Source organism: Daphnia pulicaria, chromosome 4 (genome assembly GCF_021234035.1).
Source record: "Daphnia pulicaria isolate SC F1-1A chromosome 4, SC_F0-13Bv2, whole genome shotgun sequence".
In the NCBI taxonomy this organism is placed as follows: Eukaryota; Metazoa; Arthropoda; class Branchiopoda; order Diplostraca; family Daphniidae; genus Daphnia; species Daphnia pulicaria.
Window position 1 is genome coordinate 14,328,916 of NC_060916.1, and position 15,897 is coordinate 14,344,812.

The following is a 15,897-nucleotide window of genomic DNA, read 5'->3' on the forward strand; positions in this document are numbered from 1 at the left end:
GATCAGCATTTAATCAGTATTTAATGAGATTCCCATTTGTTTTTGCTGACCAGCTTTGGATCTCTGCAAATTGCTGCAAATATCTTGAAATATGAAATCCGTCCTTGGAAATTTGCTTTAATTTGCTTTTCTAATAAATGTCATAACAATTGTGACAGTAAAGATGTCCACAATCTATCGACCCGTTGCTACGCCGTGTTTGGCATATGATGCAAGAGACGTTTGCCAAAATGGTCTGTTGTCTTCTGGTTCATGGACTTGAAGTTCACTTACTTGAGGTTTATCGTATTCAGATTGGTCATCTGACAAAGCACGAACTTCAAGAGGTTCAAATAATGCCATTTCGGCTAAGGTTTACGCTCCAGCACCTCCTTGCAAATAATTTCACGTATATCTGTTTACGGATTTTCTTCAATTGCGGTCAGGAAAAGGTAAATATTAAAGATGACGGACACGAGGAGGAAGTGGCTGAAATCCAAGTTTGTGGGCAGCTATGACTGCAGCGGTGGAGCCATGGGGTCGACCAAGAACGGCACGTCCCCGAGCATTTCTTGGCTCAACGGCATCTCCTGGGTTCACAAGAAGCGGCACGCTCTTGAACTTTTCTGGCTCCAGCAACAACGGCACGTCCTCAAACGTTCCTGTGTTCAGGAGCAGCGGCATCTCCTTCAACATTCTGAGGTTCAGGGGCAGCAGCAACTTCTCCAACATTCTTGGGTTCAGGAGGAGCGGCACGTTCTCGAACGATCCTGGGTTCAAGAGCAGCGATATCATCTTTTAAATTATGAGGTTGAGGCACAGCAGCAACTTCTCCAACATTCTTGGGTTCAAGAGGAGCGGCACGTCCTTCATGGGTTCAAGAGCAGCGATATCATCTTTAAAATTATGAGGTTGAGGCCCAGCAGCAACTCCTCCAACATTCCTGTATTCAGGAGCATTTGCACGTCCTCGAACGATTCTGCGTTCAAGAGCAGTGGGTCCTTCTTCAACATTATAAGGTTCAGGAGCAGCAGCACCTCCTACAACATTCCTTGGTTCGGCCGGAAGGGGTTCGACAGGAAGTTCAGCATTGGCTTGAATGGGTTCAATAGCCTGAACTGGTTAGAAGTAATTTTGCCGTTTGATGGACGAGCAATTGGAGCGGACAGATCGTCTGCATGGTGACGAGGGGTTCCAGAGCCCATGTTGAGTTCCTCTGACTTCGTCAATTATTAATTGAGTTCAAATGACCAACATAAAGTAAACTTAATTTTTTCTTATAATTCTTTTGTTTAATTTAAAGCAAACTTTTTATTCATTATGTCCTAGTCTCCATTGCCATGGTTATGGTGACGGTAATACTGTCGATAGGTTCTACTGGCTTTATTCCAAAATGAATTTAAAATATTTTTTTTTAAATTTTGTTTTTGTGTCCATTCTTTATGTAAATTTCATGCCAATATGTTGGTTGAAGTCTCTTTTTTAGTTTTTCAGAGTCTTTTTCTACTGTCTTTTGGTAGCATTGTCGTTCTGCTGTCGTCTACTCCTTAGGAAGGACGAAAATGTATGTCGGTTTTAAAGTTTAGTCGGGATGGTATTTAAATCCAATGAAGTTCCATATGGATATGAAAAAATTTCTCGAAGGTATTTTTAGGCGATATTTCGAAACGCCCCCACAGTAATAGGGAGGTATCGATGACCAGATGTTCCATGCCCGTAAGACCAACAGTACACCAATCGCGGAAAAAAACACCGCACTAACATCCACCACGAAAGATTTAGTAACGTTTCTTGAGTTGGAAAGCAATATTGTTCTTTCGGCGATCAATTCGCCCTCTTCAATTGGACCTGCTGGCGCAATTTCATTTTGCAATACAAATTATTTAATTTAGTTTAGGTTTGCAATTTTTTAATTAAGAAATAACGATTTATTTTGTGATTTAAATAAAAAAATCAAAATCATGGTTGTTTGATTGATTCCCCCCCCCCGATGATTGATTGATTTTCATTAATCTTTTCTAAATAAGTGATTATTTGATTTTGATTTAAATTAAAATTTCTGAACACCGTTGTGAATGACAAAATAATCCCAAGATTTTTTAGCTGAATTGATGGGAATAGTTGTCGATTGTAATAATAATAATAATGTATTAAATTTGAAAAGCGCTTTTTCCATGAGTTATGACAAATGACCAAAGGCGCTGGATTACTGGCCATATCGCTAGATAATCATATATAGTTATTTCGTCTCACTGGATGACCATTACAACTATAGCCATCGCAACTATAGCAAATTGGCAATTCAAGCCGAAAAAAACACACATTCTTTTCATAATTGAAGGAAACATGTAAATCCAAAAGGAACCATTTCGATTTGGGAGTGATGATAAGTATTGGTGATTAGAAAAGTCTGCATACATATACATATGCATGCAAATGCATAGAGAACTACTCGTGGATTTCTTTCTTGCCATTAGGTAGGCATTTCAAATTATTATTATTGGGCATTAAGAAAACAGAACCATTGTTTTTTTTTTGTCTGAGAATAAGGTAATTTTTTTTGTTGGCAGTTTGGTTTGGTACATGGTGTTGCTGTCATCCCGTGATTTCCAGGAAAATCTTGAATATAGTGACGTTACTGACTGCTGTACAAATATTTATAAGATAGCTAACTAGAAGATGTTTTCAGTCTTAACGATATCTCAGATGTTCTACTAGTGGTAATCTACCACTTTATCTACCACGGTGTCCACGGAAACTTGGCTGATATTAACATTATTCAACAAAAAAATTAGTCGAAACCTAAATTAAAAAGGAAATAATTTATGTAACAGTCACCAACCGTTGATGTAGCAACAGCGTCGAGACATACCCTTTAAAGGTAGTAGCCAGAAAGCTACCAGACCAGTGCACGTGATCAACACGTATCTGGATCGTGTGGAAACTGACCTTCAGTCTTTTCCCGCAAGGCACAGCCACGTCAACATCTCTCGAGTACTTAAGCGTAGTCTACCTGAGACTCCGCAGGAATGTATGTTATACACTGTTACTGTATATAACTTTCACTATATGTGTATCTGAAAATACAAGCTGTTCTCGACAATCTGAGTTTGTGTCTTCCTCCTTGTAACACAACTGTTATATTTGGTGACCTTTCCTGCGTGAAGCTGACATCTTTAACATCTTTTAGCCCGAATCGATCATCAACCTTGAGGCAGCTCTAATTTCAGACCAGACGGTCAGGCCCTTGGCTTGACATCGCGGACGCCTTCCTTTAAGCGTCTTCATTCCCTGTGATTACAAAAACGTGAGTTATCAACAATCTACCTGTCGTAACGCCACACCGTTCTGATGCCATGGCGTATGCCACACCACTTAGCATCAAACCATCAACCCCAGCCTTATACTCCCTATTCTATTTTCTATTTATATAAGATAGAAAAGCAAGCTTATCAGCTCGCCGCGAAGGGATAGTCGTAAGCCAGTTGAAAACTGTCTTAAATGACAAATTCAGGGCCAATTGTTAAGTCGGACTTATTCACAATTCACACTTTTCTTCACAGACTTTTTGGTCGTAAAATTGGATTTTTTTGTCATAGTTCAATATCCTTGCAAGTTATTTACGTTTAGTTTTCTCAACTCACATTTTCCAATTTTTACACACAAAGTTCAATAATTGAATTTAAAAATAACCATCTTTTAGTGAAATAACTGTAAAACATAAATGCAAATCTGGTTGTTGCGTCATGGTTGGGACATCAAAGATTGCGTCATCACGGCGATGCTATAGACATCCGGTGGTGATTTGTTAAAATCTTAAAATGAAAAAGTTGTAGTCGCAACCGCCAGATGCCACTAGTCGTAAAACAATTATTTTAACAGTTTTTCGTTAATTACGGGAAAACTAATTAAGTAAATGGAATTATTTTTGTTCTGGTCGCACCGCATATTTTTTTTGTAATTTTTAAGACCAAAAAGTCCGAAATCTGTCGTAAAACACACGAGCTATGGAGCGTTACATACACACAGACAAAGTGACATGGCTTTTTTTTCTGCGTTTGCGATTATTAGCTTTGCCCTTCGGGCTCACAATAAGGCTGAAAAAAGATATAAGATGAAGTATGAAAGGAAAAATTCGAAATTTTTTTCGCAAATTCAGAAAACGTTTAGAAATTCAAAAAATTCGGGAATTTTATTTTTACAGTTTAAATTCGCATAACCTAGAGTGGACAACCTCCCCCCCCCCCACGCAAAGCACCGTCTCTTCTAGAAGGGGAATTGACTTCCGGTCGGAACAGCTGCCGTCAGCGCCCCACTTGGACCTACCTGCCTACATTTGTCGGCAACCTGTTTTTTCGGATGGCGCAGATCGTCGCCCTCGTTTCAAGGTGAGACAATCAAAAAATGAAATTCACTCTGTGTGTACCGGAGGGGCCATTCCGCTAAAATCGAATTACACGGAGAACCTGTTCGCGATTGAAAGTCTCTAGAGACAATCCTTTGTCCATCTCCGTGTAAGAGGTAGGGTGAATAATAAAAACTTTGAGAATATACAGTACCTACTGGCGAAGTTGATACTGCGTACCAACTTTGCCCGTTTTTACATGGCGTCTTATGGCACTACGCAACTTTAGTTTTGATTTTTTTATTAGCAACCTAGTTGCTGTAGTGTTAAGATTTTTGGGGAGGGGGGTCACTACATAACTGTTAACATACAAAAAAATGCGCCCCCCCCTTTATGTACATTTCCCTACCCCCTGGAACTGGCGCCATGCGTAACCGCTTCGCCGAGCGAAACTTTGGGCAGTTGCCGTGCTTTTCTTATGGCGCTATCAAAAAAGGGCCCTGTGTAAAAAAAATCATAAAAAAATAACCGCTATATTTACGCACTTCTAGCTTTTACTAAAAGATGAAGAATAAGCCAATCTTCATTTTAAGTAATTCAATTAATTTTTTTGTTAAAGTTTAGGGGTGTAAAAAAATGAAAAGAAAAAAACGGTAAAATTTTAATAAACTTCCTAAACTTTAACAAAAAATTAAAAAAAATTAATAAGAAGCCTTCGATTTTCGAAACCATTTTTAACAGTGTATACAAAAATGGAATGAATAAAATCATTTCCTATTTCGTTAAAGTCGAAGAAATTTGATCCATTTTCCAAGCATACAAAAGTAGAATGAATAAAATTAATTTCTTACTTTATATTAATGTGGAAGGAATTTAATAACTTGTTCCTACTTTTTCGCCTCTACCATAGAAAGTTGGGTAGAAGTAGGAGACAAAACTTAAGATTGCATTTATATATGAAATTTCTAGTTGCAGTACAAAAAGTAAAAAAAAATATTGATATGATTATTCAATATAAAAGATGATTATTCAGAATTCCTCTGTTTGTGTGCTGAGTGTAACTTTATATGCCCCATAAACCTACTTGCTTTTATCTCACCTTAATTTTCTGTTGTTGTATATTATTTGGAGCAGCTTGATTGGTTGTGGGATCCTAGTCAATGCGATGGAGTTATCCGATATTCTGCCTGGTCGATTCATTTATGACAAAATGAGCCCACCCAAACTGGAAGGTCAGCCAGCGAAGGTGTTCAATCACTTGACAGTCATGGGCCTTGATTCTATTGACGAGAAATCAATGGTAAGTCAAATTTTTTCTATAATGGCCATGGTTTTTCTTGGTTGGATCTTAGATTGCATGACCTCCTAGTAAACGTGGAATTATTTCTCTTCTCTTACGACAAAGTCTGTACCTGCTGATGTCAAAACTTATTTCATAGATTTTCCCATAGAACTTTTTATTACCTTCTATTTCTGCACAAAGAACACGCAATTAGTCCCACGTATAGTTCAATATTCAGTTCCGAAACTTATTGAATACTTTGAATTACATCCTAATGAATGTTTGTTATGTTTGTGATTTACTCAAATTCGTACGTTGTACATAAACGGCTTAGAAAAATAGAAAAACAAACTTTTATCAAGAGCTGAACTGCTTATAAGATAACGTCACTTTTAGACGAGGGGTTTGGGTTGGCAACTGTAGGAGAAAGTTTGCGGAATTACAAAGATTTTGCCATGGTGATTTACATAAGTTTGAATCCGTTGTCAAACCCATGCTTTTTAGAAGCTTTCAAGTTCGAGCGTTCAAAATTTCCAAATCAAAAATTACTTTGAAGGGGGTTTTATGCTATAGCCTACATGCTGCATATGAGCGCGAATGACTGGATCTATAACTACTGCTGTTTAAAAGTCGAACTACTATGTATAATAATGGAAGAAAAAAATAAAACTAACCCCGTTTCCCTATTGCCTTTTTCTAGACTTACATGGCTGATGTCTTTTACGTCCAGTCATGGCAGGATCACCGTCTTAGCCTTCCGGAAAATATGACTTCTGAATACAGGTAATAACTTCGCCAAACCTCACTTAACCGTTGTTGACCACTAATTCCACGATTTGATGGCAAAATACTCGTGATAAAAAATGTTACGGTTTTTCTTTAACTTTTAGGTTAGGTTAAGGTTTGTGTTAAGGCAATATCATTACGGATTTATACTTATTTTTATTACTTCTGGTGGCTTGGTTAAATATCTTGAAAAATGTAGATAGCAAGTAGATAACTACGTACTGGTATACCTTATTAGGCCAACGTGCGTTAACACTTTAGCTTTCATTTAATAGTATACCGACGACGTAATAAACGATTTAGTCGATGAACTTGATCAGTTAATACCTAAAAATACAAATAAAACATTTTTAAACATTTGAAAACTAAATTTGTATTATGTCGACATGAAATAAATATTAAGAATTAATAAAGCAAAATTGCAATCACATAATTAAATAACATTAAGCATTTGATTTTTTGAAATCCCAGATAATGATAGCTATGTCTAATTAAGATTATAATTTATTATATTATTTTTTACTAAATAGTTTGAAAAAATCAGTATATCATAACTATATGATATGTGTATAGCTGTCTAAAAAAGAACATTTCTGACAATTTATTATTATTTTAACATTAAAATATTGATGTCACACTGGTAATGTCATTTTCAAATAAAACCGATATGAATTAAATATAGTTATTTTGATGTCAAATTATTGAAGGTCAGTTTCATAAAATTTTTACATTGAAATAAAAAATGCCAAATAGGGAGTGTTAATAGTAATGTCATTTTCATACTCGTTTTACATTTAAATAACGATGTCGAACTTAGAATGTCCTTTACATATCCTTTTCACATTTAAAGAATAACAATGAATTGAATGTTATTATAGTCACATCATTTTCATGTCAGTTTTAAAGAACAAATTTGACATACCAAATTCTTATGTTGAAACGACATGAATTGATATCAATTATTGAATGTCGATTTCATATCATTTGTCCATTTAAAAAATGATTTGAGTAAATTTTGAATGAATTGAATTTTGTCAATTTGATGGCATTTTTTCGATAAATTTTTACATGGAAAATAATTATATCATACGTATGCCAGTATGATATCAATTTTTGGACATGAAAAATAAATATTATTTATCATGTAGAAATGCTATTCAAAATCAGAGGTTGATGTCGAAAAGATATTGGAATTTCAAAACGATGTCAAAATGATATCGTGTGCTACCTGGGCAAGACCCAGAGGGGTTCACCACTAAAAAACTTTTCGTACACCTTGCCCGAACGAGGATAAGTTTAGCAAATTTTAAGCAAAATCGAAAATTTAACAGAAAAATAAAGCAGAAATCAGACAAATAGAGCAAACAAATGACGCTTACCTAAGCCAGCAACCTCGCGGTGGCATATTTGGGATCACGTCATTTTTGTACTCTGTGCAGTTCTTATGGGTTTTTGAGGGTCCTTTAGATTACAGTCTGTGGTTTGATTCCAGTTTATATGGAATAAATCCGTTGAATTGATAAAATAGGTAATTGAACAAGGAAATTTTGAATGCATTTACCTTTTTTTTGAATTCCCATTTACTTGAATGGGAAGAATGGGAAGAAGAGGGCGTATGAAAAAAAGAAGACCCACATTTCCTCTTCTTCCAATTTTTCCCAACTCGGATAATGTGCTCTGTGGATTATTCCCCGAAAAACGTAAAAAACACTTTTCAATAACTTTTAATAAGTAAACGGGAATTCAGAAAAAAAGCTAGCTAGGATTACAATTATCCTCCCCTCTCAACACTGCTACATTCCCGGGATATTAACATTATATACTGGCGGGATTATTGTACGTACAAATTGTAGGTACAGGGAATGATTCTGTGCGATTCCTATTGCCGCTTCACCGTACATACAATTTTGTATATCCCATGAACGCTACTCTTCGTGCATCCCCCTTATACATCCCTCGACGTGTATTCATCCCAATTAATCCCAACTCTTTATATTTTCCTTAAGAAAAAAGACAAAAGTTTTCCCCCAGGATTTAACTACTGCCCTTTGGTTCCGTAGCTCGAGCTCTCACCACTCTACCAACTATTCTTATCAAAACAAACATTTGGTAATATATGGGTATTTTAACAAATTTAAGTCGATAATTTATATAATATGGTTATACTGATATTAGTATTCTGTGTATGTACCACATGGAATGAAAACCAAATAATACCCAATGAAAACCAATAATACGGAATGTACCATAAATATTCTTTATTTGATCCCATGAATTTATGTATACCCACCCTATACTACCACCCTCCATTTTTGACCTGGATCTATCCATTCCATATTTACGTAAATCGCAAATTACGTCAACTGGCTGAGCCGTGTTAGTAGGGTCGATTAAGTTTTATTTCGCCTTACGAAACTTTTCACCTTACGAACACAGTAAATACAGCTCAAATAAATAAGTCTTCAAGTTGTATCCAGTAAAAGGTTAAAGGCGACGAGCTTTTTACCTCCTTAAACAATTGGCTGCTTGATCTAATGTTTCAAAATTAATATAATGAGTTATGAGTCTAACGCGAGTCTTACCATTTTCTGTTGATGCATAATCAATTATAAGGATGAAAGAAAACTGCTGAATGCGCAATTGGCGAAGTGGATGTGAAAATTTGCTGAATAGAACATTTTTCTTTTTTTTTAAATTGCTGCTGACAATGGAAAAATATTTCCTGTTTCGTCCTTGCTCACTGTTGAATTGCAAAGGCAACCGGCGTTCTTCATTTTCCATTCATTTTTTTAATGACGATTGCAGATTATTGGACGTTGAATGGTTGAAGAGCATTTGGCGCCCAGACTCCTATTTCAAGAATGCCAAACAAGTCACATTCCAGACAATGACCATTCCAAACCACTATCTATGGCTCTACAGAGACAAAAAAATCCTCTATGTCGCCAAGTAAGTTGGAGTAAGAAGACTTAGATTTTATAGTGCGATTAGTGAGACATAAGGTTTGTTAAGTTGACGTTTCTGAATGCTTGTGTTTTTTTTTAATCTGCTTTAATTGCTCTACATAGGCTGACCTTGACTCTGTCGTGCTCCATGAATTTCGCTCTCTACCCACATGACTCTCAAGAGTGCAAGATTCAGATTGAAAGCTGTAAGTTTCTGCTTTCTTTTTAACTTTCTCCTTAATATTTTAAAATGTAAGATATAATCTAATGTAGACGTAATCTAGTTAAAATCTTGTGTTACTACTGTAGCGTCCATGATTAGCTTATTCAGTATAAATATAGTATAGAATAGTATACAGTTAATTTCCCGCTTCAGTGTTGCAGATAGGTGGTGTATGTGTTTTTTTTCAACGCATCGATTCATTCAATTACGTCAAGCAACGGGTTTGAAAACTCTCATCAAACGTTGCCCCTTTTTACGTTCCTGGTGTAATAGCGATTTTAAACTAACTTTGAATAATGGGAAAGATTGTTTTTTAAAATCTAAACAACATCAACAGAACCGGTTAAATTCAATTGTCGCATTCCGACGAAAATTTGATTTTTGGGAACGCCGAGAAAAACGATTTTTTTTTGTCGTAGACATTGGAGTAAGGATTAAGCTATTTTTTAATAAATTTTTTCAATCACGGGAGGGGTAGATTTGTTAATGAGCCATATTTTTGGTAACACTTCGAGTTGTATGTAAATTAGGGTACTTTAAAGGGTGATAACTATAGAAGGGGTTAAGCTAGGACGATTTGGAAAACTTCGAAATGAAGAGCTTCACAGTTCATTGTAGTCAATTTTGTAAATTGAAAACAGATAATTTTTTCGTTTCTCTCGCGCCAACGAAAAAACAAAGGGATGGGAGCGGAAAAAGGGGAATTCTACTTTTTCGTTTTTTAACTTCAAATGAAACTGAGAAATATCAATAAAAAAAATTGAAAATCAGACCTGAAATAAAGCTAACGCAGGTCAATTTTTTGAAAAAAATCGCGTTTCCCTAGCCCTAGCCGTTCAACTAAAAAAAAAGCCAAAGTGGCCTCATTTGCATAAGGTCCTCTCGGCTTTCCAAAGACTTTTACATCCGGTCAAAAGTACTTTAGGAAATGTAAAAAAAAAATCTATAAAAAATCAGAGGTGTTTCCGCTACCTCTAGCTATCTCCAAACCAAATTTCAAAGAATTTGGTTAAAAACTGTACTAATTAGAGGACTGCAAAAACAGCGTTTTGCATAAGGTCCTCTCGGGCTTCCAAAGACTTCGGGTAGCTACTGTATATTTACTGAACAAATGATAGTAATTAGAAGTATTTCAGCTTTCAGATCTTGGGGGCTGCATAAGTACTGTCACTTTTTCTTTTTTTTCCTAGAGAATCTAATTTTTTTAACGACTTCTTGATTGGCCGATCAATCGGGACATTTTTTCCCACCTAGGTTCATAGGATGAAAATGCAGTCTGCGGTTTTTGAGAGACGGTTGGCCATCAGTGACAGTTCTTCAGAGTAAAAAAACCTTTAAAATCAGTAAATCTCCTTTTACAAGAGAAATTGGATTCTCGCACCGGAGCAATTTGCAAAAAAATTGGTGCCTCTCGTGGATGTGTTGTGTTGAAGTCATTGAGATTAGATTTCGGGAAGTCAACACTCAGCCGCTCAGCAGGCCCTGCCTAAAAGACCTTGACATGAAAAATGAAAGGAAGGGAAAGTCCGCCGTGAACACCAAAATGCGTGCATTAGTAACTTTAGATTTTAATTTCAATTTTATGAAATTATGCTTTTGGCAACACCATAGGTATTTGGTAATAGTTTAAATAAGGAAATAGTTATTACCGAGGCAGAAAGAACGACAAATTTTCTATATACATTTTTTTAAATTATGTTTTTTATTTCATGTGTTATTTCATCAAGTATCTCACACTACTGACGACTTGGTTTTCGAGTGGGAAGAAGACATGCCCCTTGATGTTTGGAAGAATATAGAATTATCGCAGTGGCAGTTGGAAGGAAACTACAAAAACGATTGCACACAAGTTTATGCTACAGGTATTTTAGGCCAAATCTATAGGCTACTGTATATGCAGTAGTAAATTGGAGTTATATTTTAAGTCAAAGGTATGCAATACTAACCCAAATTTTGGTAACGCGCGAGAGAACGTTATGTAAAAAGGTGATTTTTGTGATGTTTCCATTGTTTTGGTGGTTGGGAAAATTTTTCTTCTTTTCTAGTAGGGGAAGTACCAAAATAAAATTAAAAAAAAGGAGAAATCGTGACAACACCGCGGGATTATATAGAAGGGGGAAAATGGGCTCAGTAAATTTTTAATTCAAATAAAAAAAAAATTGAAATGAACACATTTGATAGAGCTAACGAAGTTCTTTATTTTGAACCTTTTCTCGTCGTTCTAAGCTTTTTAGTTCCCTATTTATGCACCAGCAAAGTAGCAAGATTTTTATAAGCTGCTACAGCGTGTTCCCAAACTTTTACATCCATTTATAGCTACCTGCCATCAATATAAAAAAAATCTGAAAAAATTCGCGAAGTCCCTAGCTAACCCCCATAGCTATTTCTTTAAAAAATGTGTTGTCTCTTGTAAAAAATTTGAATTTTGGAAACACCGTAAAAATCGCCTTTTTACATAAGGTTCTCTCGCGCATTCCCAAACTTTGGGTAGGTACTGTATGCCACTACTTTCTTTTAAAGTATATATAGTACACCCAATAACTCTTATACGTCATCCGCATTCCTTATATACGTTCTGCGTTAGCGTTCATTAGTTAAAAAACGAAATTCATAGAAATTCTTTATGGTCTTTCACTCCGTTTCCTTGCCAAATATTTAAAGAGGGTTCTTTCAAACAAGTGAATACCAAACGGCAGTAAATCAGTGTCATGTCTTGCAAGTGCGCATTAGCTTCTCTAAGTACACAACTGTATTGACATAATGAGAAGGCCATAAGAAAATTGTTCTTTCTTTCTTAATGACCAGGCCTTAACTGTCGGATACGTTGGATCGTTAGATCTCCTGTCATCTCTATCGTATCACGATATATAACAACAGTCAAATTTTGAGCTACTATTTCATTTAGTTTTGCTATTGATACTAAACAGGTTTTTTTTAATGTTTTTTTTCTTGCATAAGGAAACTTTACTTGTCTGGAGGTGGTCTTTGTACTAAAGCGACGACTGGGTGACTACATGTTCCACATTTACATCCCGACTTGCTTAATTGTTGTAATGTCTGTAAGTAAATTCTCAATTTTTATCATTGTCTTTTAATAACCATCTTAAAAATCCCATTGAGGAGGCAATAACTGTTGTCCTAGTAGAAAATATTTGACACCAGATTAGCTGAAAGGATCAAGTCCACAAAAGCTGAGAAAAAGATTATCAAATTTATCTTAAATCATGCTAAGGACGTTCTTAGTCTTTGAGATCTTGGTCTAGGAATTCATCTTTAATAATCATGGATATTTATGACTGTGTTGTCTATGTTGACAGTGGGTATCGTTTTGGATTAAACCTGAAGTAGCTCCTGCTCGAGTCACATTGATCGTCATGTCACTTTTGATTCTGTCAACGCAACATACTAAATCTCAAGCAGCATTACCACCCGTCTCTTATCTCAAGGCGATAGACGTTTTTATTTCAACATGCACAATGTAAGCGCTTAATTTTTCTCACGTTAGAGAACTATTTTCTATAGATAGATAATGATTTTTATCAAATATTTCATACTTTGTTTTCTTGGGGCTTACACGGCATCATGTTCTTAATATTCTGCACTGTTGGCCTCACTCACACAAAAGATTCGTGTTCATGGCGTTGATGGAGTATTGTCTGGTGAACATCATCTTGGGCGATCCAGACACACCAAAGATTGCTAATAAGTCTCCTAAGCCTGAAAAAATTTTCGACCTTGCTTCAAAGGTTTGCAAAAGTTTTTTTTACTTATTAGGCAAAATTTTGAGTTAGGCTTTCGTTGTACTCGACAGAATGACGGGCTGACCTAATAGATAACATTTAATTTAAGCCAATTATACTCAGTAAAGAATGGGACAGTGGAGATGATAAATAGTAGCTAGGCTGAAATAGATCGAGAATTCCAACATACTTTTTTGGCATTCTTTATATTATTCTTTAAATAAAATTAATTAATTTTGGAAAAATAAATTCCATGATAGTGAATGGGTAACCTGAGTTATTGGATTTAGACTCCTCTGTATTTTCAAATTCGTTCTTAAATATTAATTTAAAATAACTAATATTAAAATACTTAATTATTATTCTAAAATAATTACTAAAATTGTCTGCTCTTATATTTATGAAAACGAAAAAAGGTTTTACAAATTTTATATAAATTTCTAATAACAGCAAATACTCCATAAGTGAAATTCGACTTGTTAATAAAAAAATGATTTGGATTTTAAAAAATGATTTATTTGCGCTAAAATCAAATAAAAAATCTCAAAATTGGGGGGGGGAATGAGATTAAAATCAAAATCAGGTAAAAAATATTTAAATCGTGATTCTAATAATTTTTTATTTGAATCGTCAAAGATTTTGCTAGAATGCTTTTTTTATATTCTTTCATTTGCAGTATAGAATATTTGCAGAACTTTTCTTCAATAATTCTACAATTTTAATATTCTCTGAAAAATATCATAGTTATTTAACTTGGTGAAGTACTGTAATACGTATTTTTGCAACTTTTCATAGCAAACAAACATTTGCGTATTTTTATCTGACAAATTTCTTCCGTAAATTTCGTTCGGATTTCAATATTAAATCATTATTTTACTCTCTTTTTGAACATGAAGGAAAACGTTCCCATGTTGATGGGGCAACCGCCACACCCAACAGGACCAACACCAGCTCAGCGCGCGCGAATGAAGGCTATTCAAGTCGACCGATTTTCTCGATTCTTTTTCCCATTTATGTTTACTGTGCTTAATGTTTCTTATTGGGTCGTTTTCACTTTTTATCTTTAAATTCTATTCGTGAAAGAAACGTCATTGAAGCCAAGTAGCTTTAATGCCATCAAGTTTAGTAACCTTTATTTGTTTAGGTTTATACGAGTAACCTGAGCCCCGGTCAAATCCGGGGAACTTTTGTCTAGCGTAAAGTCGGACTGTTTTGCTATTCCTTTTTCTGTAGCTTAATCATCTGCCCGTAATAGATTTTATCGTGGGAAATCTGTCCAGTACCTTACTTGAATATTTCGTCATCACGGCGATGCTATAGACATCTGGTGGTGATGCTGGTTGTTGCGTCATCAAAGATTGCGTCATCACGGCGACGACATCTGGTGGTGGGCATGTTTGGGCATGTTCCATTTTGGGGGAGGAGCCTGTGTTGACACATTGTTGACACATGAATAAGCCCCTCCCCCAAAAGCGTGTTCTTTTATTATATATGGATTCGTTCACCAGTTTTGATTTTTCACGAATTTGATTCTTCAATATCATTAAACTACTCAATTTTATAACATGTTTGTCCACTATCTAATTCAGCCTTTAATAATCTTTAGTTCTTCCCCAAATTATGAAGCTTCAAAATAAAAAAAAAACGTTAGGGAAGTTTATTTCAGAACTTAGTCATAAGTCATCTATTGTATTTTCCCGAATCGTAAGACTAATATTAGACCTCATGTACCTCATGTAATCTTCGCTTAATAACTCATCGTAAAAAATTTATATAAAATTTGCTTCAGTTTTTCTTTTCGGTGATTTCAGCTCATTGGTTGGTTCGCCTATTATCTCCGATTATTTTCTAACCACTATTGGTAACTGAATTTACTTTTGTGTACAATATCTCCGTCCATTATGTTCGACGGTCGATCGAAAGATAAAGCTACGAAATCTGAAGAAACCCTTTCTTCCCATTTTTTTCTCCATAAATGTTACCTCAAAACGTTTTTCATTCACTCAAAGTATGACAACATCCCTGGTTTTTAAGCTGTATAAAAACCGTCCCTTCCGTACCGTACAAACAATCCGGAAAAAGACGGTTTTAATCAGTCTAATTGAAACGCTTAAAAACTAAAGGGTTCCGTCTGATGCCCCTTTTGTGCCGGAAAAAAAAGGACGAAAAAAATACGGCTTTTGTCCTTCCAATTCGTGAGGTCCCAAATTGGTTTTTTTATGGGCACAAATATAAAATTCCGTTTGGCCCAAAGCAGTCTAAAAATGGTCTCGTTTCTGTGTTTTGGGTTTGTTAACAATGACACACAGACACGAAATGCGCGAAAATTCTAAGTCCAAATGCTTTCTTAACAATCCCGTTTTCAAACTACTATTCAATTATAACAGGAGATGGGCGAGTGGTTAGAGTGTCGGACTAGTAATTCGAATATGAGAAAATGTTGCGTTCACAGAGCGAAGAGAACTTTTATATTTGAAATCCGGCTTCAGAAAGTTCGATTTAAGTGATTTAACCATGAATTTATTTTTAAATAATAAAAAAAAAGAAATGTTAGCATGTTTTAGGCTAAATTTAAACAAAAATTTGATTAATTTTGT

General features: G+C 35.3%; 1 protein-coding gene across 2 annotated transcripts; it reads left to right on the top strand.

Moving 5' to 3' along the window:
- The first annotated feature begins 2,991 nt into the window (after positions 1-2,991).
- On the top strand, positions 2,992-15,083 carry LOC124338565 (glycine receptor subunit alpha-3-like). 2 transcript variants are annotated; one of them, XM_046792658.1, is made up of 12 exons: positions 2,992-3,286; positions 4,184-4,367; positions 5,459-5,624; positions 6,307-6,389; positions 9,198-9,341; positions 9,461-9,543; positions 11,288-11,422; positions 12,519-12,619; positions 12,878-13,038; positions 13,186-13,306; positions 14,197-14,450; positions 14,796-15,083. In XM_046792658.1, the coding sequence occupies exons 2-11, from the start codon at positions 4,339-4,341 to the stop codon at positions 14,365-14,367; spliced, it is 1,194 nt and encodes a 397-aa protein (XP_046648614.1). In that variant the 5' UTR covers positions 2,992-3,286; positions 4,184-4,338; the 3' UTR covers positions 14,368-14,450; positions 14,796-15,083. The 2 variants fall into 2 exon arrangements, with proteins under 2 accessions (XP_046648614.1, XP_046648613.1); XM_046792657.1 differs by having other exon boundaries at positions 4,204-4,367.
- Positions 15,084-15,897: the final 814 nt, after the last annotated feature.

Coding starts and splice junctions, on each gene's coding strand:
- LOC124338565 (XM_046792658.1), top strand. CDS start 4,339: ATGGCGCAGATCGTCGCCCTCGTTTCAAG. Junction 11,423..12,518: donor CACACAAGTTTATGCTACAG/GTATTTTAGGCC, acceptor TTCTTGCATAAG/GAAACTTTACTTGTCTGGAG. Junction 13,307..14,196: donor TTTTCGACCTTGCTTCAAAG/GTTTGCAAAAGT, acceptor TTGAACATGAAG/GAAAACGTTCCCATGTTGAT.